The sequence below is a fragment of the Cotesia glomerata genome, linkage group LG4 (assembly GCF_020080835.1).
Source record: "Cotesia glomerata isolate CgM1 linkage group LG4, MPM_Cglom_v2.3, whole genome shotgun sequence".
In the NCBI taxonomy this organism is placed as follows: domain Eukaryota; kingdom Metazoa; phylum Arthropoda; class Insecta; order Hymenoptera; family Braconidae; genus Cotesia; species Cotesia glomerata.
Window position 1 is genome coordinate 175,800 of NC_058161.1, and position 26,043 is coordinate 201,842.

At 33.0% G+C, this 26,043-nt stretch overlaps 8 protein-coding genes across 13 annotated transcripts; 1 reads left to right on the forward strand and 7 right to left on the reverse strand.

The window, feature by feature from the left end:
• The first annotated feature begins 1,775 nt into the window (after positions 1–1,775).
• On the forward strand, positions 1,776–13,862 carry LOC123262646 (1-phosphatidylinositol 4,5-bisphosphate phosphodiesterase-like). 5 transcript variants are annotated; one of them, XM_044724949.1, is made up of 20 exons: positions 1,776–2,154; positions 5,184–5,236; positions 6,386–6,672; positions 6,793–6,852; positions 7,045–7,182; positions 7,949–8,028; positions 8,223–8,358; positions 8,533–8,633; positions 8,738–8,904; positions 9,059–9,269; positions 9,359–9,617; positions 9,883–10,077; positions 10,209–10,410; positions 10,495–10,652; positions 10,786–10,992; positions 11,077–11,449; positions 11,515–11,658; positions 11,744–11,921; positions 12,106–12,556; positions 12,729–12,886. In XM_044724949.1, the coding sequence occupies exons 3-20, from the start codon at positions 6,502–6,504 to the stop codon at positions 12,792–12,794; spliced, it is 3,297 nt and encodes a 1,098-aa protein (XP_044580884.1). In that variant the 5' UTR covers positions 1,776–2,154; positions 5,184–5,236; positions 6,386–6,501; the 3' UTR covers positions 12,795–12,886. The 5 variants fall into 5 exon arrangements, with proteins under 5 accessions (XP_044580884.1, XP_044580883.1, XP_044580886.1 ...); XM_044724948.1 differs by lacking the exon at positions 12,729–12,886 and adding an exon at positions 12,933–13,862 and having other exon boundaries at positions 1,777–2,154; XM_044724950.1 differs by lacking the exon at positions 12,729–12,886 and adding an exon at positions 12,933–13,862 and having other exon boundaries at positions 1,778–2,154; positions 12,142–12,556.
• Positions 13,863–14,151: 289 nt separating this feature from the next.
• LOC123262650 lies at positions 14,152–15,254 on the reverse strand. Its single transcript, XM_044724958.1, has 4 exons — positions 14,979–15,254; positions 14,720–14,909; positions 14,584–14,646; positions 14,152–14,512 (listed from the first exon to the last, which is right to left on the reverse strand). The coding sequence occupies exons 1-4, from the start codon at positions 14,994–14,996 to the stop codon at positions 14,427–14,429; spliced, it is 357 nt and encodes a 118-aa protein (XP_044580893.1). The 5' UTR covers positions 14,997–15,254; the 3' UTR covers positions 14,152–14,426.
• Positions 15,255–15,572: 318 nt separating this feature from the next.
• LOC123262647 (repetitive proline-rich cell wall protein 1-like) lies at positions 15,573–16,736 on the reverse strand. 2 transcript variants are annotated; one of them, XM_044724954.1, is made up of 3 exons: positions 16,629–16,736; positions 16,261–16,497; positions 15,573–16,230 (listed from the first exon to the last, which is right to left on the reverse strand). In XM_044724954.1, exons 1-3 carry the CDS (start codon positions 16,638–16,640, stop codon positions 15,682–15,684), a joined length of 798 nt encoding a protein of 265 aa, XP_044580889.1. In that variant the 5' UTR covers positions 16,641–16,736; the 3' UTR covers positions 15,573–15,681. The 2 variants fall into 2 exon arrangements, with proteins under 2 accessions (XP_044580889.1, XP_044580888.1); XM_044724953.1 differs by having other exon boundaries at positions 15,573–16,497.
• A 475-nt stretch (positions 16,737–17,211) lies between these two features.
• LOC123262649 lies at positions 17,212–17,807 on the reverse strand. The gene is made up of 2 exons (XM_044724957.1): positions 17,499–17,807; positions 17,212–17,387 (listed from the first exon to the last, which is right to left on the reverse strand). Exons 1-2 carry the CDS (start codon positions 17,724–17,726, stop codon positions 17,244–17,246), a joined length of 372 nt encoding a protein of 123 aa, XP_044580892.1. The 5' UTR covers positions 17,727–17,807; the 3' UTR covers positions 17,212–17,243.
• A 792-nt stretch (positions 17,808–18,599) lies between these two features.
• Positions 18,600–19,413, reverse strand: LOC123262648 (mantle protein-like). Its single transcript, XM_044724955.1, has 4 exons — positions 19,345–19,413; positions 19,090–19,210; positions 18,845–19,014; positions 18,600–18,780 (listed from the first exon to the last, which is right to left on the reverse strand). Exons 1-4 carry the CDS (start codon positions 19,354–19,356, stop codon positions 18,658–18,660), a joined length of 426 nt encoding a protein of 141 aa, XP_044580890.1. The 5' UTR covers positions 19,357–19,413; the 3' UTR covers positions 18,600–18,657.
• A 1,179-nt stretch (positions 19,414–20,592) lies between these two features.
• Positions 20,593–21,992, reverse strand: LOC123262614. Its single transcript, XM_044724887.1, has 3 exons — positions 21,412–21,992; positions 20,964–21,345; positions 20,593–20,897 (listed from the first exon to the last, which is right to left on the reverse strand). The coding sequence occupies exons 1-3, from the start codon at positions 21,433–21,435 to the stop codon at positions 20,593–20,595; spliced, it is 711 nt and encodes a 236-aa protein (XP_044580822.1). The 5' UTR covers positions 21,436–21,992.
• A 405-nt stretch (positions 21,993–22,397) lies between these two features.
• Positions 22,398–23,296, reverse strand: LOC123262774. The gene is made up of 4 exons (XM_044725188.1): positions 23,285–23,296; positions 23,163–23,215; positions 22,876–23,087; positions 22,398–22,800 (listed from the first exon to the last, which is right to left on the reverse strand). The coding sequence occupies exons 1-4, from the start codon at positions 23,294–23,296 to the stop codon at positions 22,457–22,459; spliced, it is 621 nt and encodes a 206-aa protein (XP_044581123.1). The 3' UTR covers positions 22,398–22,456.
• Positions 23,297–24,064: 768 nt separating this feature from the next.
• LOC123262615 lies at positions 24,065–25,848 on the reverse strand. The gene is made up of 5 exons (XM_044724888.1): positions 25,248–25,848; positions 24,945–25,184; positions 24,679–24,875; positions 24,382–24,619; positions 24,065–24,298 (listed from the first exon to the last, which is right to left on the reverse strand). The coding sequence occupies exons 1-5, from the start codon at positions 25,416–25,418 to the stop codon at positions 24,203–24,205; spliced, it is 942 nt and encodes a 313-aa protein (XP_044580823.1). The 5' UTR covers positions 25,419–25,848; the 3' UTR covers positions 24,065–24,202.
• Between the last annotated feature and the right edge of the window lie 195 nt (positions 25,849–26,043).

Sequence of the window (26,043 nt, forward strand, 5' to 3'; positions counted from 1 at the left end):
ATTAATGACAGGAATTAATAAAATAAATGAGGTTACCTGATAAAGATAATTACGGAAGTGAAAAGAGTAATAAATAAAAGTTTAAAAGTGTTGTATACTTTATGGTAGATATATAAGTAATATAAAATTTACGAGAGTTCCATTTGCTCGGAAACATAAAAGAAACAAAATAATAAAAATAATCGGGAAAGTGCGAAAAGAAATTATTATTATATTTTATTAATGCGTTAACATAAAAATATAAGAAATATAAGAATCGCGACATTTAAGAATAAGATGGAAAAGGAGTTTGGAGTTTGGTAAGCTGCTCCCCCAATTTTCCTAGATGATTAATCATATTTACGCGCAAGTACACGGATGCCAGTAATTTTGGGGTGAGGACCCTTCAAGGAAAACAGCTCGACAACCCTCTTCACTTAAACTCGCTCTTTCTTTTTCTATTTCTCTATTTATCTCTTTCTCTCTTCCACTATGTCGATTCATAATACTTCAGAGCGTTAGGCACTTGTCTGGCTGCAACAACTAACAACCAAAGCTTCTATATCTTCACCAACTCCAAAGTACAAGCTACAACTTTAAACCGTGATAATTAATGCAAATAAGACGGATCGCTGTTGGAAGTGAAAATGCTCCTGTCGACCCTTTTGAATAATAACCTTCTTTATCTTTATCTTAAAACTCAAGACTCAAGACTCAAGACTCAACACTCAAAACTCAACTCAAGACTTACAAGTCATGACTGAGTTTTACCATCCCGAGATCCCGGCATCAAGACACCTTGCTAACCAGGTAATCGTATACCTACAACTTGTTCCATTATCAGCGAGGTATTATTATTACTTTCCCCAGCTTTCTCTCTCTCCTGTTCATTTGTTTAACCCCTCAAGCCTCGCTAATTACTAAAGACAATCTTCTCAAACTCTCTATCACGAATTAATTCCCTTTGTTTTATTAACATTTGTTACTTTAATTGTTATTTAATATATTTATATACTACAAAGTACAATCTAAGAGTTAATAATGAAAACTACCCCAGCAATTACAGAGGTAATACAAGTATATAAGACCTTCAAGTATTTCAAATTGTATTTATTATGCAAAGCTCAATATCTTCGGAATTCGAGAACGAGAACGAGGATTCGGTTTCAATTATTTAATCATACAATACCTCGGATTATTATTCGATATCCTGGGGCATTTCCTGGGAAACTCCGTGGTCATTTCATTGGAAAACTTTACCCGAGAAATTAATCTTTTATGAGAGCTAATAGCCAATTGAAATCCCCTTTCCTTTTAAATTAGATATTCATGTCCTGCTTTCAACCCAATAGTTTTATTTTCAATTTGTTTTTTCAATAATTAATTACCAATTGATAGAAAAGTTGTTTATTATTTACAAAAACTACCATCTGCTGATAAAAGTCTTGTCTGCTGAACCAGCTGTCGATTTACTTATCAACAGTAGACAAGATTCAACTGTTGCTGGTAATATAAAACCATCTTATCTTCTCAGTCCAGCGATTGATAATGCAGCTGATAAAAAAAATCATTTATAAAAAAATAAATTGCCAATAATAATAAATAAACTTTTTATTGTTGTTGAAGATTCTTGAGAGTAATAAACATAATCAAGAAAAAAAAAATAAAAAAAAAAAAAAAATAAAATTGTTTATAAAAATATTAGGCAGTAGATTGATAAATATCAGCAGCTCGCGTAGCAGCAGTCGCGGGTTTGGGGGTTTTGGCACATGCGCGAATGAAATATCTGACTAGTATCGAGCTATTCAGTGGCACCTGGCCTCTGCTGGCCTCCTGGCAGTTTGGCTTGCTTGAAGCTTGCCCGTGTATCGCCGCTACAACATCGTTACAAGCGTGGCTAGAATCTAATAGTGGGAACTATAAAACTATCTAACCGCGGGTCCTGTTCCTTAATCCTCTGGCCCTCCCCCTGGAGATCCTCGACCTGGCCTGTGCTGATGTGTCTCAAAAACTCGTTAAATGTAGTCCGCAATAAGCTTAATAAATTGAGTGTCCAGTGCTATCAGTCACTGGTTGGAGGAACTTCAAACAATAAACCCGCGCGTGACACGCACGGGTCCCAGTAGAGATGATTTCGCGAGTGCTGCTGTACGGCCGGTAATCATTCATTGGCCTGTAAGTCTATTCTATTACATTATTATATTATTTTATTTAATTAGATTTAATTTATTTATCATTTAGAGTGACATTGTCGGTGATTATTGTGTTCAATAGATAGATCATAAACTGTCTATTAAAGGTGGTGTATTATCTGCATCTCAATGAGTTTAGTATGCTCTTTGATGGCACTTATGACACAGTTTATGCATTAAAGTCCGGATAGATTGGTGTATGTGTATCCTTTGCTCATGCGTGTCTATTTGGTTACATTTGATTAGTCAGGGGATACGGACAAAGTGTCAGCCATTTAGGCGGATGATTTATTAATTAGTGAATCAAATTACTCTCAAGTACAAACCTTGTCATGCTAACAATACTGAAAATAATTATTATCACTAAACATTAATGATTGATTGGCTTTAAATTTTTATCAAGAGACAGAGGGTTAAATATACATCAAGCTTATCAAAAATTTTAATAAATTACGAGTTAAGCCTCAGAAAATGTTATTGACCCCACTATTTGATTACAAGTTACAGGTTAATTTAAATTATTGTTGTTGTTTTCTTAAAACTTAACTATCTTATTTCCGTTGTTGCAATCATCCGTGTCAGTCATAAGTCATAACTCGGAGATCAAACGATTTATATTCCAGATTAATTTTCATTTATATTTATAAGGTATTATAAATTTACTGCGAAATACATATATAGCATTACTCGTAATATTTGCGGACAGCCTCCGTTATTTTTTGTTTATAAAAAAGCCTTGACTTTTCAAATTTTTATTTCTCCACGGATATTACTATTTTTTTTTTTTTTTTTTTTTGTTTTTTTTTTTTTGCCCTTATAGGTTCAAATTTTCGAGTAGATCTTTATTAGATTAATTAAAAATAAACGGATGATTAAACACGATGCGGAGGTATTAATTACTTTTAAATTGGAAAAAGATAAAACCATATTATTATCACCGATGTCGATAAAAATAGTGGGTCAGTGGATGAGCGTATCCAATGTAACTGATCCTCTATAAATCGTACAAAGTTGAGGGGATTTAATTAGTGACATGATCTACAATAATTTCAATGATAGTGATATAAAAAGAAAAGGACGCTATTAGGATATCGGACTTATTTCGCGATTATTCAAGCAATAACATTTAATTAAGTATCGACGAGTGCGATTAATCATCTTCCGTATTCTATTATTGGTGTTTATAGTAGGTCATCGAGAAGCAAAGAGTAGAGCTGAATTGTTATGTATATATATGTATATGACATAGAGAGAGGCTGTACGGGTGTGCTGGAAACAGAGCAAGAGTAAGAGTGTCTGTAAAAGCTAGAGCAGACATGACGAATTTTACCGGTAGTAGTATTAGTAGTCGAGGTACAGATCAAGATATAGATGTAGATGTACAAGGTAATAGTTTACGTGAGAAGGTGTTGTCCAAGTATTAGTAATAGTAGTAGTGGCCCAGAGACATGATGACAATGGACTTTATCTCGTAGTCTTCGATCGATGGACCACGCGCTATCGGGATTCGATAAATTATTCCCAGCAAAGTGATGACCTTGCCGAAAATAATGCAACTTATCATTAAAATTCCATTTTTAAAGTTTTTATTAAGAAAAAAAATATTTCAACAATTTAATATGAAAATAAAATGATATGGAAGTTTTCTTTAATGATACTACTACTACCCCTATATTGCTTGGGAGGAGAAAATCTATTTTTATCTGAATCAATTGAAAAAAAAAAATTCTTTAATTATTTTTCTTTGAATTTTTTCAATAGTTTACTTTAAAATGAGATATCTCCGTTGAGTTATTGGATTTATATCTAAAGTTATATCGAGCCTTTTGTAAAAAATTGAATTTCCTGTAAAATTTTATAAAAACACTTTATCGGTGTTTTCAACAATTTGCCCAGCAGAATTTAAATTCCGAGATAAAAAATCACATTGTTATTTTTATAACCCGAAATTTTATATTCCATGACAACAACAATACAACAAAAGTTTTTAAAACTAAAAATAGAATAATGAATAACATTATATTTAAATAGATATATCGCTTACAATAACTTTGAATCATATACATATTTGAAAAATATTATTGACAGCAGCGATGACATTTACGTCATTTCATTAATCCGGAATTCGTTCTCTAAACTCATGGGATTATACTTACGTCATAATAAATATTGTCCCATATATTATACATGCAAATATTTCAAGGATTAATCACCATTGTAGTGATCATCATCATAACATATACATTTATATATTCTTGCATTGAAATGCAAACATGGTACAAACTTTTGTAATTTTTCCACATCCACACCCACCCCAAGGCTTTATTTTCCACTCTCGATCTCTACCTATATAATACACACATTATATTGCACATATATATCGTTGATTTTAACACCTCAGTGATGTTCGAATGTTGATACAAGATTTAAACAGCAGCTTCTGCTAACTTCATATATCTCTATTATACATTATTTATGTACATCAAATCCATTGACGCTATTAAACGTCATTGTCTTTCTCATATTACACTCATTGTCTATTTAATAATCCTCGTTAATCACTATACCATGTAATTTAAATAACAACAATAATGATAATTATTGTTATTATAATGCGCTTTATCGTTTGGGGATATCCGGATTTACAAACCAAGCAAACAAACCATAAAATATCGTTTTATTTTTAAATAAACCAGGAAAAATTTTAAGTCCTCTCGAATACTCAAAAGTACATTTTTCTTTTTTTGTTTATCTTGAGGATTATAAGAGTGAAAGCCAACTGATAGATAGGTGAAAAATTAGCCGATTAAAGTAACAATAAAAAAAAAAAAAAAAAAAAAAAAAAAAAAAAAAGAGAGAGACGAAAATAAAATGGAGGGAAGCTCTGACGCACTATAAAAAGGAGAAATAAAACTCCGATAATAATGATAAAAATAAAAAAAGTAACGAGTTTAGTTTTAGCCATAAGATGTAAAGCTTTTGATGGTGATGAGTTTGTTTTTAATTCCACAGGTGCAGCGACAAACTAAAATGAGATATTCCACTCGAAAAAAAAGTTCTTAACGGTGAGTTTATTATATACCTATAATTTTAATACTAATACAGACACAACAACTAAATATATATATCTTGGAATATCCATGAGCTAGATCCCGAGCTCCTGCAGTTCTCAAGATGTTTAACTTACTGACGTTTGCTAAATCAATTTCTCAATATGACCTCAAATATCGTCCAAACTAACTTTTATCTTATTTAGTTTAATTGTTTATATTTGTCAACTAAAAAATGCCTGGGAACAATTCATTTTATATTACTTGTTAATTTATATTTTATGTTTTGTCGGCTCTTTTAAAATACAATTGAATACTTATTTTTTAAAAATCAACAATTACATTCTTTAAATAATTAACATTTTTTGTGAATCAAGGTCAAAAAAACATTTCTATAGCTTTATAAATATTATTTTTTTTTTTTTCAATTGATTAAATGTCAAAATGTCGTAGAAAATAAAAAAAAAAAAAAAAGTGTTTATAGTAAAAAGAAAAAAAAAAAAAAAGATGAAAGAGTAACATAATTGTTTTTAAAAAAGTACAGACAAGTTGTTTGTAGCGGATACAAATCTTTTGTCAAGCGAGTACAGTCAATACATAAAGCAGAGGATTTTTTGCGTTCTTTGAGGTCAGAAAAAAGGTAACAAGCGGCAATAAAGCTAAAAAGGCGTTCGAGAACTAAAGAGAGTAAAAAATAAAAATAAAAATAAAATAATAATACTGAGAAACATAACGTTGAAATTTTTACAACTCGATAGCGATCTTGCGGGCCATTGAACATGAAAGCAACTTAGAGGAGTACAAGAGTACAAGAGTACACACGAGTGTATATATAATACCAGTAGACCATCAGACACGACGAGGTTGAGCAATCGACTTTGGAGACCTAAATATTATAATTTTGTATCTCTAAACTAACCCGGAGAGGGTTAACGCTCGATTACCCACCGAATTCTCCAGTTGATGCGGATCCGATCACACGTCCCCAAATTTACTTTATATTATCAACCACCCACAAACTTTCCCCGCAACAAACAACTAATCCTATCCACTGTAGACTATTAATACAACTTACTCATTCACTTATAGTTTAGTTATTTATTTTTATCGACTCTTATCTATTTTTATTATTTATTTTAACACAAAATAATGTATTTGTTGCAGAAGCAGAGCACAAGAGTACAAGAGTACTCTACACAATTGGTTTTCTAATTGCCGAGCAGCTTTAAGAGAGTTACAAAAATTAAAAAATTAATCGGGATAAAAAAAATATCAACAATATGACCAAGAGGTTTGAATTTAATTGGCAGATCGAGGTACCGGAGAATCTCCGCGAGGGATGTGTCTTTGATAGGTGGACTGAGGAAAAGGATAATACTGAAATCGAACTTAATTGTCTCTTCAAAGTCGACGAATATGGCTTTTTCATTTACTGGCAAAGCGAGGGAAAGGTATCAATACCAATCAATTGCTAGTAATTATTATTAGAAATATAAATTATTAGATATTAATAAATCTCTTATTATGTCAATAATGGGTGAAATGTATTTTGTATTGTGTATTGTTAACAGGACGGCGACGTCATCGAGCTTTGTCAAGTGAGCGACATACGGGCTGGAGGTGTACCCAAGGTGAATTGAATAGCATTACTTTATAACAATTAGTGATGCATTGTGTGATGATGGATTATTCATCACTCTACCTGCGTGCGGGTGTAAACTTCTCGAGCAGTAGTTATTACGGCTGTAGTTTGTGGTTTTAATAGTAATAGTATAATTATTATAATTATGATGATAGTAATAGATGTATGTTTGGATTGGTAGGATCCAAAGCTGTACGACAAGCTGGTGGCCAAACACGGGGAACAACTTGACGATAAAAGTCTTGCCATATGCTCTGGAGTTGATTACACAAATATTAATTACCAACATGTTGTCTGTCCCGATGTCAATACTGCTAAGGTATCTAAACTATTCACATTTATATTTGATCAACTGTTATTTTATCCAAGGAATTATTTGGTGTAAAAATTTATTTTATTTTATCTACTATATTTGAATAATTATTCGTAGAAATCAATAAAACAGTATAATAAAAATTTAGTTTCTTACGAACAACAGCAGTTTGTAAACTTGTAAGCTTGTAATGTTTAAATGATAACATTTATATATTAAATTTAAAATGTACAAGCTGAGCGAGCACGTGGTATATATAAATTCTCCAAACTAAAACTGATAAATATACACATATAATTCTATTTTAAAATGAATTTGAATAGCAAGTCGACTTATTGCTGCCCAAGCGTGGGAGTTACTGATTTACGATCTACAACTGAACCGTTAAATCAATTTTATCAATTTATATTCTGTTGTCCACTGGTGTGTACATTAACTATACAATAAAAAAAAAAAAAATAATAATAAAACACAACAGACAGCATATAATAATATCGCTTATTTCTTAACTTCCTTTATTCGTTTTATTTACGTATACTAATACCGAATGCACGCTTCAGTTGACAATTACAGAGACAGATATCGTCGTTAAATGAATGAACGCCAACTTTTTAGCTGACTCACTTGGCATTAACACAATTCCCTGACAAAATTCTAATCACTGACTACTGTCAACGCTCCCATAATTATTTTGTTGTTAAACAAAAGTTTAAAAGCCACTTTATCAATTATATTATTTTATTGTAAACATAAAATTAATAAATTGTTGTAGATATGGTTGGCTGGAATGAGACGTATTACTCACAATGTCAAAGCCAACAATATATGTCCGCTGACTTGTTTAAAAAAACAGTAAGTATGCGGTAATCTTATCAATATATTTGTCCTACTCGTGTTTATGCGATTATAAAAATGTATACAGTTTTTTTTATTCTACTTTAATTGGAATTAAAAAACTTTAACAAAATAATTACATGATGCTCGAAAGACGTGATGTAAATAATATGATGAAACTAAATTTGATTTTGTAAAACTTTTCTGTCAAGTTGGATGAGACTGAGGATGCTGGTTGATCCCAATGGGAAGGTACCTGTCAAGGTTGTTGCGAGAACTTTTGCCTCTGGAAAGACTGAGAAGTTGGTTTATCAGTGTCTGTCTGATTTAGGTTTACCGAGCGGGAAGGTAAGACTAAGACGTCTTGTTCTTTTTCTTCTCCGGTTTTAGTTTTTTTATTTTTTTTTTTTTACCCTCGAAAAAGTCCAGATCAATATCATCCCTTGTTTATCTGGCCGTTAAAAAAATTCTCGCTCAACAATAACCATTATCCGTAGTATATATGATTATTATATGCTGTAGAACGATGTGATAGAACCAGAGGATTTTACATTCGATGCGTTTTACGCTCTCTACCACAAAATATGCCCAAGAAATGACATCGAAGAATTATTTCAATCCATGTAAGCATTAAAATGATAACTTTTAATAAAATAAACAACCTTTGAATTGTTTGTGTTAAATAAAATCAAATTATCAACAACAACAACATTATAACTAATTTTAGAACCCAAGGCAAAGCAGATACAATTAATTTGGAACAATTGATAACTTTTCTGAATGAGAAACAACGTGACCCAACTTTAAATGAAATTTTGTATCCCCTTTATGACGACAAACGGGCTTTTGAGATAATTAATGATTACGAGCAGAATGAAACTTACAGAAATCAAAGTGAGTTTTTATTATTATTATTTTTAGTACTTTTATTTGTACATTTCCGTTAGCCATTAAATAACGTCAGTACTATTGATCAACATACATTATACATCTATAATGGAACTATTTCCGACTGACCCGTTCTCAATTTGTTTATATTTCTCCCCAGAAACAATGACTAAGGATGGATTTATAAGGTATTTAATGTCAGATGAGAACGCTCCAGTTTTCCTCGACAGATTGGACGTCTACATGGACATGGATCAGCCATTATCCCATTATTATATTAATTCAAGTCATAATACTTATTTGAGCGGCAGACAGTTTGGCGGCAAGTCTAGCGTTGAAATGTATCGTCAGGTTTTACTCGCTGGTTGCAGGTTATTATTATTATTATTATTATTATAACTATTAATCCATAAAATATGATATTAGTTATAGATGAATAAATATTTATTTGATTGTGTAGATGCGTTGAATTGGATTGTTGGGACGGAAAAGGCGAGGATGAGGAGCCAATTATAACCCACGGAAAAGCAATGTGCACGGCAATTCTCTTCAAAGACGTTATTTACGCGGTTCGGGATACTGCGTTTGTCACCTCAGAGTACCCGGTGATACTCAGCTTTGAGAATCATTGTAGCAAAACCCAGCAGTACAAATTAGCTAAATACTGTGATGAAATATTAGGCGACCTGTTGCTAAAAGAACCACTCAAAGATTACGCGGTAATTATATTAACTTATTATTTTTTTCTCCTTATTGTAAATCGAAAGATTTTCTTTGGTTCAGCTTTTTATTGACTGGATTAAAGGAGATTTTGTAAATTTAAAAGGATTAAATATCTGATGCAATGAATAAATTTAATCAGAACTAACAAAGTTAGATCTAAGTGTAATAGCAATAAGGTGGTTTTAGTAATGGACCTCCTCTTAAGTTTTTTCCTCTTTACTTAAATTAACTAAACGTGATGTACGGGATGAATTGAATTAGTTGGAGCCTGGTGTCTCACTACCACCACCGAGTCTTCTCAAGCGTAAGATTCTTATAAAGAATAAGCGACTGAAACCAGAGGTTGAGAAGCAAGAATTGGAGCTCTTTAAGCAAGGTCAATTTGTTATCGAGGATGAGATCAAAGAGGACGCAAGTGCACCAGCTGTTGTTGCCGGAGTTGTAGAACAGCAATCGGTAACTTTTATCCTGATATTTTAATATTTATAGGTCATTTATCAATTATCAATTAACAAAGATTTGTAAAAAAAAAAAAAATAAAATCTAAAATTGTTTAAATAGTTAAACATTTATCTTTATTAATTTAGGTAGACTCTGCAGTGGTGGATGTTGTCGCGGTGCAGCAAAACTCATCAAATTCTGGCGTAGGTCCAGCAGGTCTAGGTGACAGCATTGAATTGGCTGTCGTGCAGCCTTACACCGGTAGTACAACAAACGTCCATCCCTGGCTATCTTCCATGGTAAACTATGCACAACCCATAAAATTCCAAGGTTTCGACGAGGCCGAACGTAAGAACTTTATTATATCTTTAAAATCTTTATTATTTTTTCCTTGACGTTATAATCATTTTATTGTTTATTATTAATAAACAGAAAAAAACATGCACTATCACATGTCTTCCTTCGCTGAAAACACTGGCCTCAATCATCTCAAGACTTCGGCAATAGAATTTGTCAATTACAATAAACGGCAAATGAGCAGAATTTATCCTAAAGGCACCAGAGCTGACTCATCAAACTACATGCCTCAGGTAATCTATTCTTTCAAATCAATAGCTAATTTTGTTGGATGAAAAAAAAAAAAAAAAAAAAAAAAAAAATTAAATAAACAAAAAGCCTTGAACTGACGTATTAAATGTGTGTGTGGCGATTCGTAATGGTCAGGTCTTTTGGAATGCCGGGTGCCAAATGGTCTCGTTGAATTTTCAAACGGCCGACCTACCGATGCAATTGAACCAAGGGAAATTCGAATATAACGGATCGTCAGGCTACTTGTTAAAGCCCGACTTTATGAGACGCTCTGATCGAAGCTTCGATCCATTTGCCGAGAGTCCAGTTGACGGTGTCATAGCAACTTCATGCAGCGTCCAGGTACTAGACTTTTTAATAAATAAATCAAATCATCTGATAATTTAAAAAATATAAATTAATTTCCGTTTCATTTTCCTGTAAAAGGTTATCGCGGGACAGTTTTTGTCTGACAAAAAAGTCGGTACCTACGTCGAGGTGGAGATGTACGGCCTTCCCACAGACACTATCAGAAAGGAATTCCGCACCCGAGTGGTCCCCGCCAACGGTCTAAATCCGGTCTACAATGAGGAGCCTTTTCTCTTCAGGAAAGTAGTACTGCCTGACCTTGCGGCTCTCAGGTTCGCGGTTTACGATGAGTCAAACGGAAAACTCCTCGGCCAGAGAATTGTTCCTCTAGATGGTTTGCAGTCGGGTTACCGTCACATTGCGTTACGCACAGAGGCCAATTTTCCCATGTCTCTTCCCATGCTCTTTTGTAATATTGAAATCAAAATTTACGTTCCCGATGGATTTCAAGGTACAATAATAATATTGTTAATTAATAATGAAAGCTCATTTATTTATTAATGGTTTGGTGTTTAGAATTTATGGACGCTTTAACGGCGCCACGAGCACCAAGAAAGACAGAAATTCCGTCGCAACCCCGCACTCGAGGCCAAGATGAAGATAGCAAAATATCGGGAGATTCATCTCAGGGACGATCCATTGAAGCCGCCAAACCCAGAGGTTCATTATTTCTCAATTAATTAATGCTGAAGCATAATGGTTATTAATTTTATCATTATCTTTGTATTTTATTTGGGGAGTATAGAAGCAATGGATTTCGAGCCGATAACCATGGAAGTATTAAGCCAAGAGAAAGCTTATCAAAAATTAGTCCGTAACCAGCAGAAAGAAGTCGAGTCTTTGAAAAAACGCCAACTGAAGGAAAGAAATACCGTCCAGAAGCAGCAGTGCGCTGCCATTGAGAAGCTTATTAAGGGAAAAAAGTGAGTATTTATTTTTAAAAAGATCCAACCTACTGATAGTTGACTCGCTTGTTAAAATTTGCAATGCTGATCAAGAGATAAAAGCTCTTATTTTTTAAATTAAATTAAAATGAAAACAATCGAGTCATCTAATGATTGGATATAAAGAAGACGTTTGTTACTATATAACAACAAACAAAATCAGCAAAGCGGAATTATCGAGGGATCCGATCGTTCGTAGAGCGGTCTCGGAGCAGACGAGCCAGTGGTCGAACGTGATGGAGCGACAGCGGCGGGAGGAGCGCATAATGATTATGGGCCACCTCGAGGAGCGGAGGACGCTGCTGAGGAAGCTCTGTTTCGCAGCCCAGGTCAACCAGTGCAAACTCCAAACCACCAGGCACGAGAGGGAAATCAAGGAGCTCAACGCCCGGCAGGCCAGACTCTCTGTCGAAAGCACTAAGGAGGTGATGAACGACAAGTCCCTCAAGAGTCGCGGCATCAAGGAGGGCAGGCTGCGCGAGAAACAGCAGAACAACACCAAGAGGTTCATGGAGGAGAGGAAATTCGCACAAATAGTTCAGAATCGCGAGAGGGAAAAGCTCAAAATAATTCACAGTGAACAGCTTGAGGAATTGGAGAAGGAAATTGATGAGGTAATCTTTTTATTTTTATTTAAATTATACTGATAAAAAAATTCTTCTATCAGTGAAGTTAAAATTATTTTTTAAAACTAGTAATTCAATTCTTAAAAATATTTCCTAAAAATTGTAAAGATTTTTTTGTTGAGGATAAAATTATCTATAAATTATGTATTGTTTATTACAGAACTCTGCTCTGTTTACAAGTTATGAAGTTCCAAAATCAGTGAAAAAAAGTTTATCATGCTATTAATATATATATATAGAGAGAGAGAGAGAGGGGGAAACTAACACTTTTAATTCAATTATAAAAATAATAATAGCGATTGGATTAAATATATAGATTAATTAGAAGAAAATAAACGATTTAATGAAGATAAATGAATTCCAGATGATGGAGATGCACAAGAACCAGCAGATTGAGTACGAGTTGGGTCCAAAGAATGAATTCTACGTGTGATCAAAATGCCGAATAGAGATAAAGTATGATTTCTCTTCGGATAAATTTACAATTAAACAAACTAGCTTATAAAAATAAGTGAAACTGAAACTGAAACTGAAACTGAAACTAAAACTAAAACTATAACTAAATAGAACATTACTAAAGAAAATCTCAGATAATTTATAACTGTCGTTAAACTATTGGAATTGGGAACAAGTCTTTGCGTTAGTGCGGTCTCGTGTACCTAGCTCTGTCTTGCATCAATCGCTCGACGTGGAGAGTAAACAAAAACAAAATCAACAATATCCTAAAAACAAACAAACCTAATAGAAATAATAATAAAAAATAAAAAAATATATATATTTAACAAATTGAAATAGTTTATTTAGCAAGAGTGTCCGGTTATTTATTTTTATCAGTTATTTTAAATGGAAAAAGTCGTCTGACCACTTTTGTGCCATTATGTGTGTAGAATATTTTATTTACTACGCACAATTGCCTATAAATATAAATATATAAATATATAAATATATAAATATAGAATTTAGATATTAAACGCACTTGTAGGTAATAATTGTTGTTGTTGTTGTTGTTATTATTATTATTTATGACAATATTTTTAAGGATTTGCTGATATGCCGGATGCTTTTATTAAACAGACTATCAATCTATTGATATAAATATAAATATATATGATATGATATATGATGGACACACTTACGTATATATTTATATATTTATTGGTAATGTAAAATTGTAGCTTATCTCTTGGTAATATTTTTTTATAACAGTCTAATAATAAATATTCCACGTTGTAGCGTGATATATAGATCGAGCAGTCAATAATAATTAATTGATAAAATATATTATTAAATTAAAAAGAAAAAAAAAAGTGATCTAGTCAAACAAAAGTCTTTAGAGTAATTTTCAAGGGAACACGTAGACGGTCGCTTCGTGTTTTATTCGCCGTCAAAACTTTATTAAAAAAATAAATAATATTAAAGAATTTGTAGATTCTGATATATAAATAATAAATATATACATATATATTACCTATTGTTATAGCATAAAACGAAAATTTTATCGATCAAAAGTAAATAAAAGGTATAAAAAAGTATGTATTTATTATTGTACGTGTATATTTTGCATTGGCAAATGACATTGTACATATTATATGACTAAATAATTAATTATATTATAAGTTTAATAATAATAAATATTATCTAGCGATTTACGGTTCTACATTGTTGGTTTTCGCTATCGTAATGTTATTTACATATAAATAAATTATTATTAATTATTTTAAATCTGTATATTGATTCTAACGATGAGGAATAAAGAGATCGTAGGCCTCTTACAGCTAAATAATATTTCTTTTTTATTTTTTAATTAAATATAAATCCAATCCTCCTCATTAGCTTATTACTTATTAATTTAATTAATTTAATGATACTCGTAGTCTAGGTTATCGTAGTGCTCGTAATTATCTGGATGATAACGATAAGCCACTTGTAAATCTTCTTCGTAAGCTATAAAATTATTTCATTAAATGTTATTATTAATGTAAATATTTATTCACGACTTGTCGTTTATTATTTACCATCTGAGGAACCGTACGAAGGCTCAGAGTGTTCCGGAGCGTGAATTAATTCAATTTTGTGATCTAAAATAGAGAAAAAAAAATCATATAAATTGTCAGAGAGTGAATTAATAAAATAAAATAAGCTTTTTAAAACCATAAGCGTGCTCATGACCGTCGTCTACTTGAAGATCTTTAGGAATTGGCACCGACAAGTGATTTTGTATATCAACATTTTGGTAACTCGTCGCACCGTGGCCATGATAAACGGAGTTTAGATACGGGAAATTGTGATGGGCTTTGCTTATCAATCCAGCTTCTGCGACAACAATGACAGCCAGGCAAAGCTAAAAAAAAACGAATCCAATAATTATTTAAGCTGCTGTCTATAGATTTTTTTATATTAAAACACTCACAATAATAATCTTAGCCATTGCAATCACTGTTGAGACCACCAAGAGACACAAACCACTGGAGTTTGAAGGAGAACTCTCCAGATTTTATACCTTACTTACTAAATCTATTTCGAAAGCATCCATGTGAATACGAAATTCCATCACCGGATGTTTACAATATAGTTACAATTTACAATACGCATATGGGAAAATTTATAGATGGACCTTGTGTAATTTCGTCTACATAATAAATAATTACCACACTCATTACCTTTGATTTCTGCTCGACAAATTATTTTTCTCACAATAAAATATAATAATGTATTACATCTTTCCTTTTTTTATTTTTATATATATTATTGTTTGATTCACAAATGAAATGTCAAATAGAAATCCGTCCAAATGTAAATATACTATTTACTATTTTATATTATCTTTGTAATTTATTACCAGTGGGAAAAGTATCCCGTACATCAGACACACAATGAGATCTCTCGTGGGATACCATGTCAACACCCATTAAATACGTAACGAGTCACATCAAATCAAATCCCGAGAAAAAAACCTTGTGAATAATATACATAAAAGGCAATAATTATTATTTAAGTAAATTGCATTAAAAATTTTATTCCTCCGAGATCGATACAATTATAAGAAATTCTCTTTATATAAATATAATTTTTCCAACAATATTTAATAATGATATAAAAAAAAATAAAAATAATTATGGACAAGGAGCGTGATGAACGAGTGGTTTGATAATAGGCGACACTTGAGGATGCGTAGGCAGATAATGAACCTGGGGTTTTGCGTAAACGGGCGGAGCGTGGATAATTTGAGGCTGGTGGTGGTGATAAGCTTCGTGATGATGCTCATGGCAGGGCTTGCAATCGTCAACAGGCTCCTTGTAGACAATCCCGGGCTTGCTGACGTAGTGGCTGGGAGTGTGGTAAGTCTGGTGGATATTGTACTCGTGGTGGTACTCGTGCTTCATTGGGTGGTAGGAGGGCGCGTACGCAAAGTGTGGTTTCTCATAATGAGGCTTTGCGGGTAAGTAGTGGTACTCTGGCTTGGACACGTGGGGTTTTATGTAAGACACCGTCTGCTTGGGTACGTACGACTGGTAGACGGGCTGGTGGATCAGCTGGACTGGCTGGTGGTGATGAATCGGCGGCCCATACACTGGCTTAGGATGGTACTCAGGAACTTTGTAGACTGGCTTATGATGGTACTCTGGCAGATAAACTGGCTTGGGATGGATTGCCGGTCCGTAGACGGGCTTTGGGTGGACTGGTGGTCCGTAAACTGGCTTTGGATAGTGGACTTCTGGCATCGGTGCGTGGTAATGCGGGAAAAACGGCGGGCATGGTGTGGGTGAGTGAGAGTACGAGGGTGAGTCATGAACAGCGTACCGTTTGTCTTTAACAGTTTCTGCAGCTGCTGATTCAGGCTCTGAAGACTTTGATGAAGACGCTTTGTCATCAAAAACCTCAACAGTCGTTGCAGAAACTCCCACTAGCCCACATATCAGGCTGATTATCTGCCAAACACACAAGTAATTTTTTTGTTATTACAGAGTTATAATATCAGGAGACACTAATTGTGAAAAATTATTGTTAAATAAGAAAAAAAAAAGATTAATAATAAATGTATTTAGAATGAAAAACTTACTAATGGCTTCATGGCAATAAGCAGAAAATAAAGTGACGGATTATGCGCGACTGAACTCGGGAGTAAACTTGTGAAGACTTTTATAACTTAGCGAGAGACATACGGAGGGCGCGGTTAGCCTCGACTAATCCGCGACCCGCCTAACGAAATTCCCTTAAGAGGGAAAAAAAAAAAAGTTGGTCTAAAAGAAGGCGAACAAACGGCAACGAGGACAGTGACGCAATTATTGCTCCGGTATTTCCTGAATAAATTCTACCACTGCCATAAGAGCTTACCCTCCGGCAAAGGGATTACGTCGGAGCCTTTTTTTTTTTTTTTTCTTTAAATTACGTTTAATATAAAAACACATCCAAGGCTTGTACCAACGTACCTTTATTCTCTATCCTCAAAACCACGTAATTCTATCTATATATCTATACAATTACCTATTGATGTCGTTTCTAATGAAATTAATTAATTTCTTACGCAATTATTCCTTGTCATAAAAATACGCCCCAGATATTATTAAATTTTACGCAATACTAAACTCAATTAAATTAAATTATTTATTTATTTCTATAAATATTAACATGGCATCGCTCTTAATTTAATATTAATAAGTTTTATTTATAATAATTATTGCTTTCGTCCTTTTGATTTAAACTGATGGTGAAAGACGTGTTTGTAGACTGGAACATGGACCGGATATGGTTTTGGTATTATTACAGAAAAATGTTTCTCCACTGTAACAGCAAATGGCTTTTCTACAATGTAAGGAACCTATTAGAAAAAAATTGTATTAATTATATTGTAAGCAATATTAATTATTTTTATGGCTCTTGGAGATTTGAGAGATTTTTTTAATTAATTAAGAAGGAAAAAATTAGTTACCTGTTTATCAACAACAACAGGTTCTGGTTTTTCAACAGCGACTTCCACATGCTTAATTACCTCCACGGGGAATGGATGAGGAACTTGGAATTGGACTAGATAAGGCTCGGGTACCGGTACTCTTATGTGTTCCGGAACACCAATGATAACTGGCTGATGAATGTTTTGATTTTCGGAAGCTGTCGTTGTAAAACAAATAGCTAGCAAAACAATAACCCGCTGGTTCATAATTAACTTGCTCGATGTTTTAATGTCACAACAATGCAACTAGACGCTGCGTTATTTTACCGAGACGACAAGAAGAGCTAAGACAAGTGTGGGACTAAAATAATTTCAAAGTCACGGGCGAGTTGTATATATACCGACGCTTCATAAATACACTTTCACCCTCTTCTACTCGGGAAAATTCATTTTTCAAGAAAGCTAACGAATAAATAAATATTAAATATTTATCTGTTGTAAAAAATATCGACGTTTTTTAGTCATAAATGTTGGAGTAAAAGTAATATGTTGTCTGTAATTATTATTATTTTTTTTCTATTTCAATTGCGAGAAAATCCAGTGGTAAAAATAATAGCAAATTTTTCTAAAGATCTGAGAAACAGGCGACCTAATTTCGCAAGACATTCTTGGGAAAATTGAGTAGGTATTGATTTTTTTGTTGACAATTAAAACAATTTATTTTGAAGGTACGGCATCGAGGAAGAAGAAAAAAATAATAATTATTTTTTAAATTATAATGTCAATTAATGTCCAATCAAGTGAAAGTAAATTATAACTTTCTAAGCGATCTAGAAGGTAGAAAAATTAATATAAAAATAACAAATTTAAATCTTTAATTTTAATGGCTTTCATTTTTGCCGGGAATTTTTAATTAATTAACAATGAATAATAATCAAGGTGTGGAGGGTGAGATGACCTTGAGCTTAATCAAAGGTAACTTTAATGATAAGTTGTAGCAGTGAAAGTAATTAAATAATTAAACAATATGGTGAAAATAAATCAAAAATCTCGGCATTATTAAAATATTTATTCATGTAAAAATAACAATGTAAAACAATAAAATTATAATACTGTTCATTGAATAGTTAATGAGTCAAGAAATGGATAAATATTTAATCAATAATATTAATAACATGTAATGAATTATGTAGTTAATTTAATGCTTGTGGTGGAAAACGTGCTTGTAGATGGGAACGTACACTGGATACGGCTTATTAACGGTGATTGGATATTTTTTATCCACGTACACAGCGTATGGCTTCTCGACAATGAAAGGTACCTGAAAAATTTCAAATTATTAATTTACTGAATCGTATAATAATTGTTTTTAAAAAAATAAATACCTTCTTTTCAACAACGAAAGGTTCGGGTTTTTCAACAGGAATATCTACATGCTTGATAACTTCAACGGGATAAGGCTGTGGAATCTGCACAGGTACATGATATGGTTGTGGCATGGGTATTTTTATTTCTTGGGGCACTTTTACCGCTACTGGATGTGGTATAGGTATCGCTGGAACAGAAATATTCAATTTTAACATTGATATTCAATAAAATATTATAAAGTTTGAAAGTAAAAAAAAATTACCGTATTTTTTGTAAACTGGAACTTCGACGGGGTTAACTTTTTCCTCGTAGGTCCTGTGAGGTTCATGATCATGGTAGTCGCTCGCCGAAGCGACGGCAATCAAAGCAACGCTCATCCAAACCTGAAATAAAAGTACTTTGTTATTCTAGTAGTAATAAACTTTAAAGAATAAATTTTGAAGTAAGTTAATTTTTTTTTCAGTGTATAAAAAAAAAAAAAAAAAAAATATAGATGATGATTATAAAAAATTCTTACAATAGAAAACATAATGAATGTTTGAAGTACCACAAGACAGTGACTAGCCCAATATGAAGTACAAGCTTTATATACGTCCGATGATTCTGTTGGTCACCTTTCACTGGAAATATACTTACACGACTTTCGCCCCCTTGAAATACCATCCGACACGTTAATTGTAAATGTAAATGTAAATGTAATTGTATATGAAAGAACGCCTACACTTGCAAAAAATTCATCTCTCTATTAGAATTGTACCAGATAAGTCGATAGTAGTTAAAAGTTAATAATGGAGTTTTTTGTGATTCCGTAATTGTTGAATCGCCAAAGTAACTAAACACCGGAAGTAACTCTCTTTGAACCGACAGGATATTAAATAAAATTGTTTTGTACCTTTTAAATCACCGCTCGAGATAAACGAAGTAATTTAAATTTCAAGATCCGATAGTGAATATTATACTATTTTAAATTTATCATGACTATCTTTTCGGAAATAATTTATCGGAATTAGAAAGGCTTTGGGAGTTGATTTTAGATAATATGTATTTATAAGACAATACCCCGCAAATCCTTTCTTTCTCTCGGGGGATACTGTCTCCCCAATCCTAATCTCGAGCGAGTAAAGAAAGGAGATTGTCTTAATAACATCTACAGTCACTAATAGTATCACTAGTGTGACTGTGGTAATATTAACTTTCGCCACTAATTTTTTTTTTTTTTTCTATCTTTCCGCCTTTTCTTTGACACCCAACAATGACGAATCGTTTACACTCTCATCATTTTTTAGTTTCTCCAGTTTTTACCCGAAAATCGATCCAATTTTTCTTCATATTTTTAACCAAAAACCAAAAAAAGATCCGACATTCTGATTAAAAATGATTAATGATGAGAAAGTGTAATTTTTTTTTTTTTTTTTTTTTTTTTTTTGCAAATTGTTCCTTTATTTAGCAACCGTTTTAATAAACAGTCTTCTAAAGCTCATTATTTAAATTGAAAAATATTCACTCTTAGTTTAGTAAATACGTGTGCTCACTCAATAAAAGAATCTCATTTATAAATGTATAATTTTGTATATTAATCATAATTCCTAAATAACATATCACTCACCGCAAGTGAGATTAAAAAAAAACTTTCACTCAACAATTATAAAAAAAAACATACGAAAATTAAAGCAACTTGTTTTTATTATTTATTTCTTCATAAAAGTTAAAACAACATTATTATTTATACAACAATTAAATTTAACAATTATATATCAATAAATAATTATCCATGATGAGACTTGGCGACGTGGTGGATAGTTTTGTAGACGGGAATTTTAATGGGGTAGGGTTTTTCAACAGGCACCGGAATGTGTCTCTCGACGGTTATTGGCACGGGTTTTTCAATCGGTACTGGAATGTGTTTTTCCACTGCAAAAGGAACCTTTTTTTCCACAGGGTTCGCGACAGTTTTTATAACTTGAATCGGCACTGGATGTCCCACTGGTACGGCTACTGGATACGGCTGGGGAACATTTACTACAACTGGATGCGGGATATGAATCTTCACTTCGTGAGGCACCGGTACTCCTTAGAAAAATAAAAAAAAAAAAATAAATACATTACTTGTCAATGATCAATAGTCAATAAACTTACCAATGTGTTTGTAAATTGGCACAGAGACGGGTTTCGACACTTCGACATGTTCTGACACTTGATGTTCTTCATGATACCCGTTGTCGTGATGATCGAAATTAAACTCCTCGTTGCTGGGTTCATCATTCAAACCCTCATGTTGGTCAAAACTGTGAAAGTTTGAGGAATAGTCGTGGTTTTGGTCCCCATAGTTTCCAACAGAGGGTTGGAAGCCTCCCTCGGTTCTTCGTCCAAATTCCGTGTCATGTTCAGCAGGTGTCTCGTCAGACCTCTTTAGTTGTTGATGTATCGATATCAGTGGCATTACAAATTGACGTCCGTACAAATCGGTGAATAAAATTTTCATTGGAGAGGCTGATGTCCAAGTTGTCAGCCCGAGAATCTTTAAAATTATTAATAAATTAATAATTTACAATAATTGATTAAATTGTATTGGAATAAAACTTACGAAAATATAAGGAAAGGCGTGCATGTTTTGTTAACAAGGTTGTCTAAGAAATGTTGTTCTAAAACTGATAGATCTTCTGTAAATTCGCGTCTTAATATACTACAATGCCTTTCACTGATGTTTTTAACAATTTTATCATTCGCAGCACCACTATTTGATTTAACTTATTATTATTATTGTCATTATTTGTAACGTTAGTTTCAGAGGCAATTGTTTTTCCGCTGGTTGCTCGGATACTTAACAGCAGCATTACCGTCTAGTTAGCTCTTAAGAGATATAATACAATTTTCCGTTTTCGTCTAATATAACTAAACAGAGAGGAAAAATCCCCAAGTACAAACTATTACTATTTCGATTAAGGATGTAGAAGGAGACGGAGGTGATTACTGAGACGGTTGATCTCTGTAAGTACACCGTGATAGTGTATACAGTTTATAGAGTTTATAAAGCGAGAGAAAGGACAATAGAATGCCGGTGAGTTTATCGCCGAGACGTGAACAATCACTTGTATGCTGTTCCTATCAGCCTTCACCGTGAAAATTGCCGCTGGTCATTAACACTGACCGTTACTTCACTGAGTCCGCGCGGATATAATGACCTTGAATATCATTATTATTATTATTATTATTATAATTCTAATGAGTTTGTTTATTGCTATTGTATTAACAGCGTGACTGAATAATAGAGTGACGTTTGTGCTCACTCTCAGTATTATGATTAAACCAAATTGATGGGTGAATAAAATTTACGGATGTGAAGAGAGCTGAACGTGATCTAATTCATATAATAAATATAATTAATTATTTCTCTTTAATTAAGAAAATATATTACAGACAATTATAATAATTTATATATTTTAATCACAATAAATAATTGTAATGTTGATATTTTACATTCAAAAGTTGATTTGTTAGTTTTAATTTAAATTTTAATTGCCATAAAATTATTTTACTGCTCATAAATCATAAAATAATGATCATAAATAACAGCAATCAATAACATAAATACAGACTAATTATAAAATAACAACTAAATATAAATTTTATTATCCCTTGTAAGTTCGATTTCGGGAGCGGCTGCTACGACTGCTACGACCTTTGACTTTTCGATGATAAACATTCTTGTAGATGGGAATGTGGATCGGGTAGGGCTGCTCTACCGGAACAGGAATTGGCTTCTCGACCGCGATCGGTACCGGCTTCTCCACAGGGACCGGAACGATCCGTTCCACTTCAAATGGAATCTTTTTTTCAACCGGAACGATGATAGTTTTTATCACGGGATAAGCGACTGCCTGGGGCACTGGAACATGCACCGGGTACGGCTGCGGAACACCGACAGGCATCGCGTGTGGTACCTGAATCTCGAAGCGGTGTTGATACGGCACTCCTGCAATTAGATGCTTCAATAATTCACCAGTAATAATAAATTAAAAAAAATGAATAACAATATATATATATTTACCGATATGTTTGAAAACAGGAATGATAAGTGGGTTAGTTACTTCGACATTTTCGTTAACCACCGACTGATGATTTTGATTCTGATTATAATCACCGGGATTATTACCCGGTCTCAACTGATTATTATCCTCCGGAAAATTATTTTGGTAATTAAAATTGTAATTTTGTCCATCCGCTTCCAGGTTATTTGAATTGATGATTTTTATATTATTACCGTAACTATGAAAATTAATTGATTAAATTTTTACAAGAAATTTGATAAAATAATAATGATAATAAACAACTCACGGTTGCCAGGGTGAATTAAATTCGTAAGCAAGCACATTGGTAAAGAACAAAACCTGTCAAAAACAAATTAATTAAACAGAAACAACGTTTGTTATTTGTTTGCGTCGTTTATTAAAACTTACTATTAATAACATTATTGTTAAATAAATTAATAAACTAATAGAGAGATATTGGTGTAGAGTCAAACTTATACTAGTGATCAAGTGCATCGAGGACATGTTTTTATATCCGATATCGAAGCTTTCTCCCACCGAGTTTGTCATCGAGATCCAGTATGTCTATTTTTACTTGCAAATCCTCTAATATTGAAATACGATCATAACTATTCATTAACATAACTTTCAAAAGTTTGAGGAAAAGTTAACTATATATTCATACATTTCCCATTTTAATATATAAAACTATTATAATTTATCAGACTCATCCTTTTTTTGCCACCTGGAATTTATTGACCATTTATATTTATATTTGGATAGTTGTCTGAAAGCGATAGTTACTAAAAAAGAAAATAAACTTAAGTCACTTTAATTTAATTACAATTACCGGAGTATAAACTTTTAGATAAATGAAATGAGTGTGACGATACGCTGTGGAGAAGAAAACAAGAGCGATAGTGAGAGTGTTTATAATACTTAGCTACACATTTACGGAATGAGAAGAGACTACACAGATACAGTCATTTACTATCCTCGTTTAGTTAACTTAAAAAAGATTGAGAGTGTAATAAAAGACTGGATAAAAAAGGTAAGGATAAAAATGAAGCCATGAAAGTCCGTATGATGTGAAAGGTAGATCCAATGATTTATTTTTATAGTAATTATAGATTTATAGGTGTTTATTATCATTACCATAATTATAATTATTCACTGTTCAATAGAGACATTTTCTATTGATAAGAAACAAGCTTTATAAGACAGAATAGTTAATGAATGCCCTAATAAAAAACAAATACAAAAACCACCACCTAGTAAGTAATTTTATAATTATCTTATCATTAACATGAGTTTATAATTGATACGAGTGTGATTATAAGCGAGTTTTTATCGTCCCCAGGGTGGGTAAGTTGTCTTTGAAGCAGCAGAATGCTGAACTGCGTTGGCGATCGCGTTCTCTTTAGCAGCGACAATATCACGCACCTAAAAACATTTTTTTAAATTAATTCATCCGATAATTATCTTTATTTTTAGATATCAAAAAAAAAAAAAAAAAAAAAAAAAACCTTGGCTTCTTTCTCAGTCTGAGTGATTTGTTTATCAACCTCCTGTTTACGAAGTTCAGCAGCAGTATCAGCGGCATTGCGTTGAATGGCTGCAGCGGCTGCAGTTTCCCGAGCAGCGGCGACCCTTTGAGCAGCAGCTACCGAGTCCTTCAAAGAGGCAAGTCTTTGCTGGAGAGCCACCAGTTGCTGAGCACTCGCTCGGGCTTCATGCTGAGCTTGCGCTGATATCGCCTCTGACCTGTAAGCGAGCAAATTTACTCAAAAATTCAAGATAAACTTGTAATTAATTAAAATTACCTCTCAGCTGCTTCTCTCGCGGCGGCTTCTTTGGCTAGAGCGATTTTTTGCTGGATAAGAGCAGCTTGCTTCGCCTCGGCAACGCGATGTTGAGCTACCAGGACGTTGTGATTGGCTTCTTTAGCTGAGTTGATCGCTCTGATTACTTCCGGGGAGTAAGTGATGCTTGGTGTGCCAGGGTAATTTTCTTTCAAAGCCTGGAATTAAAATATTTACCAGTAAGTAAATAAAGCTACAAATAATTGAGATGATTAATTGAAAATTACTTGAAGAGCGACATTGTGAGTGGCTTGAGATTGAACTTGGCTCAAAGCAAGGTCTGATGAAAATTGTCCAGGCCAATAAGAGTTTCCCAAGCCAGCTGGAAGCCAGGGTTGGTTGAAAGCTGGAAGAACTCCAACAATGTCAAAACCTGGGGACCCTAGAAAAGCTACTCCACGCTTTTCTTTTTTTGTTGACTCGGAATTTAATTCCTCACTCGCCACAACCGCGATGGCCACCAAAATCTATCAAAAAATAGTTTTAAAAGAGTTATTGTAGAAAAATAAAAATAATGCTTGAAAAATTACCAATAAAGCAGTCTTCATCTTGCTAGATCGTCCAGTGATGGATACTGATGTCCAGAGTATGTCAACCGGAGTATATATACCCGGGGAATAAAATGTCCTGGTTCGGGTAATCACGAAATTAATTATAAAATAGTAAACAATTATTTTTAGCGAACGAAATTGGTCGTACATTGAAGGATAATTGAAGACTGCGATTTATAATGATAGTGAGGACGAGGTGGTGGCTGTAATAGCCAATCTTCAATCTTGGATATATGTCCGTTCCCTGTACTGACAGTGATTGGAACTTATTGATCACTAGTCATCTAATATAACTATAACTACTTTTATCAGAATTGGAATCTCACCCGGAAGACTCTCCTCATATTTCATTGCCCAACAAAATAATCTTTTTTTTTTTTCTATAGTATACTAAAGTTATAAGTCATAATACACATTTATCTCCTTTGATATATATTAAATAAATTTTTATGAGATAAAAGCTATTTATCCTTGTTAGGAGCTTATAAATATAAAGTAAACTCCAATATAATTAGTAGGCAGCTTTATGATTTAGCTTACCCTTCGAAAAACTGGACCCTCTGAAGCTGATGCTGGGTTGAGGTTTATATATTTTTTTCAAATAAACTGACGAATGACCGTAAGTCGATAAATAGAAATTGTTTTCACGCATGCGTGGAGCCGGAGAGAGAGGAGAAAAGGGTAATAATTAACGGAGATAGCCTGGTGGAACGAGCAATAGTATTATTTATTATAATAATATATATAAAAGTTATTTCTTACAACAAAAAATGAA

Coding starts and splice junctions, on each gene's coding strand:
- LOC123262650 (XM_044724958.1), bottom strand. Junction 14,647..14,719: donor CGGTCATGAGCACGCTTATG/GTTTTAAAAAGC, acceptor TCTCTATTTTAG/ATCACAAAATTGAATTAATT. Junction 14,513..14,583: donor TTCGTACGGTTCCTCAGATG/GTAAATAATAAA, acceptor ATAATTTTATAG/CTTACGAAGAAGATTTACAA.
- LOC123262649 (XM_044724957.1), bottom strand. CDS start 17,726: ATGAACCAGCGGGTTATTGTTTTGCTAGCTATTTGTTTTACAACGACA. Junction 17,388..17,498: donor CTGTTGTTGTTGATAAACAG/GTAACTAATTTT, acceptor TTTTTCTAATAG/GTTCCTTACATTGTAGAAAA.
- LOC123262646 (XM_044724948.1), top strand. CDS start 6,502: ATGACCAAGAGGTTTGAATTTAATTGGCAGATCGAGGTACCGGAGAAT. Junction 8,634..8,737: donor GAAGAATTATTTCAATCCAT/GTAAGCATTAAA, acceptor AACTAATTTTAG/AACCCAAGGCAAAGCAGATA. Junction 12,557..12,932: donor TGGAGAAGGAAATTGATGAG/GTAATCTTTTTA, acceptor AATGAATTCCAG/ATGATGGAGATGCACAAGAA.
- LOC123262615 (XM_044724888.1), bottom strand. CDS start 25,418: ATGTACGACCAATTTCGTTCGCTAAAAATAATTGTTTACTATTTTATA. Junction 24,876..24,944: donor CTCACAATGTCGCTCTTCAA/GTAATTTTCAAT, acceptor TTTTAATTCCAG/GCTTTGAAAGAAAATTACCC. Junction 24,299..24,381: donor AGACTGAGAAAGAAGCCAAG/GTTTTTTTTTTT, acceptor AAATGTTTTTAG/GTGCGTGATATTGTCGCTGC.
- LOC123262774 (XM_044725188.1), bottom strand. Junction 23,088..23,162: donor TTTAATTCACCCTGGCAACC/GTGAGTTGTTTA, acceptor TCATAGTTACGG/TAATAATATAAAAATCATCA. Junction 22,801..22,875: donor TCCTGTTTTCAAACATATCG/GTAAATATATAT, acceptor ATCTAATTGCAG/GAGTGCCGTATCAACACCGC.
- LOC123262614 (XM_044724887.1), bottom strand. CDS start 21,435: ATGCACGCCTTTCCTTATATTTTC. Junction 21,346..21,411: donor ACGCCTTTCCTTATATTTTC/GTAAGTTTTATT, acceptor ATAATTTTAAAG/ATTCTCGGGCTGACAACTTG. Junction 20,898..20,963: donor GCCAATTTACAAACACATTG/GTAAGTTTATTG, acceptor TATTTTTCTAAG/GAGTACCGGTGCCTCACGAA.
- LOC123262648 (XM_044724955.1), bottom strand. Junction 19,015..19,089: donor TCCAGTTTACAAAAAATACG/GTAATTTTTTTT, acceptor TTTCTGTTCCAG/CGATACCTATACCACATCCA. Junction 18,781..18,844: donor CTTTCGTTGTTGAAAAGAAG/GTATTTATTTTT, acceptor GAAATTTTTCAG/GTACCTTTCATTGTCGAGAA.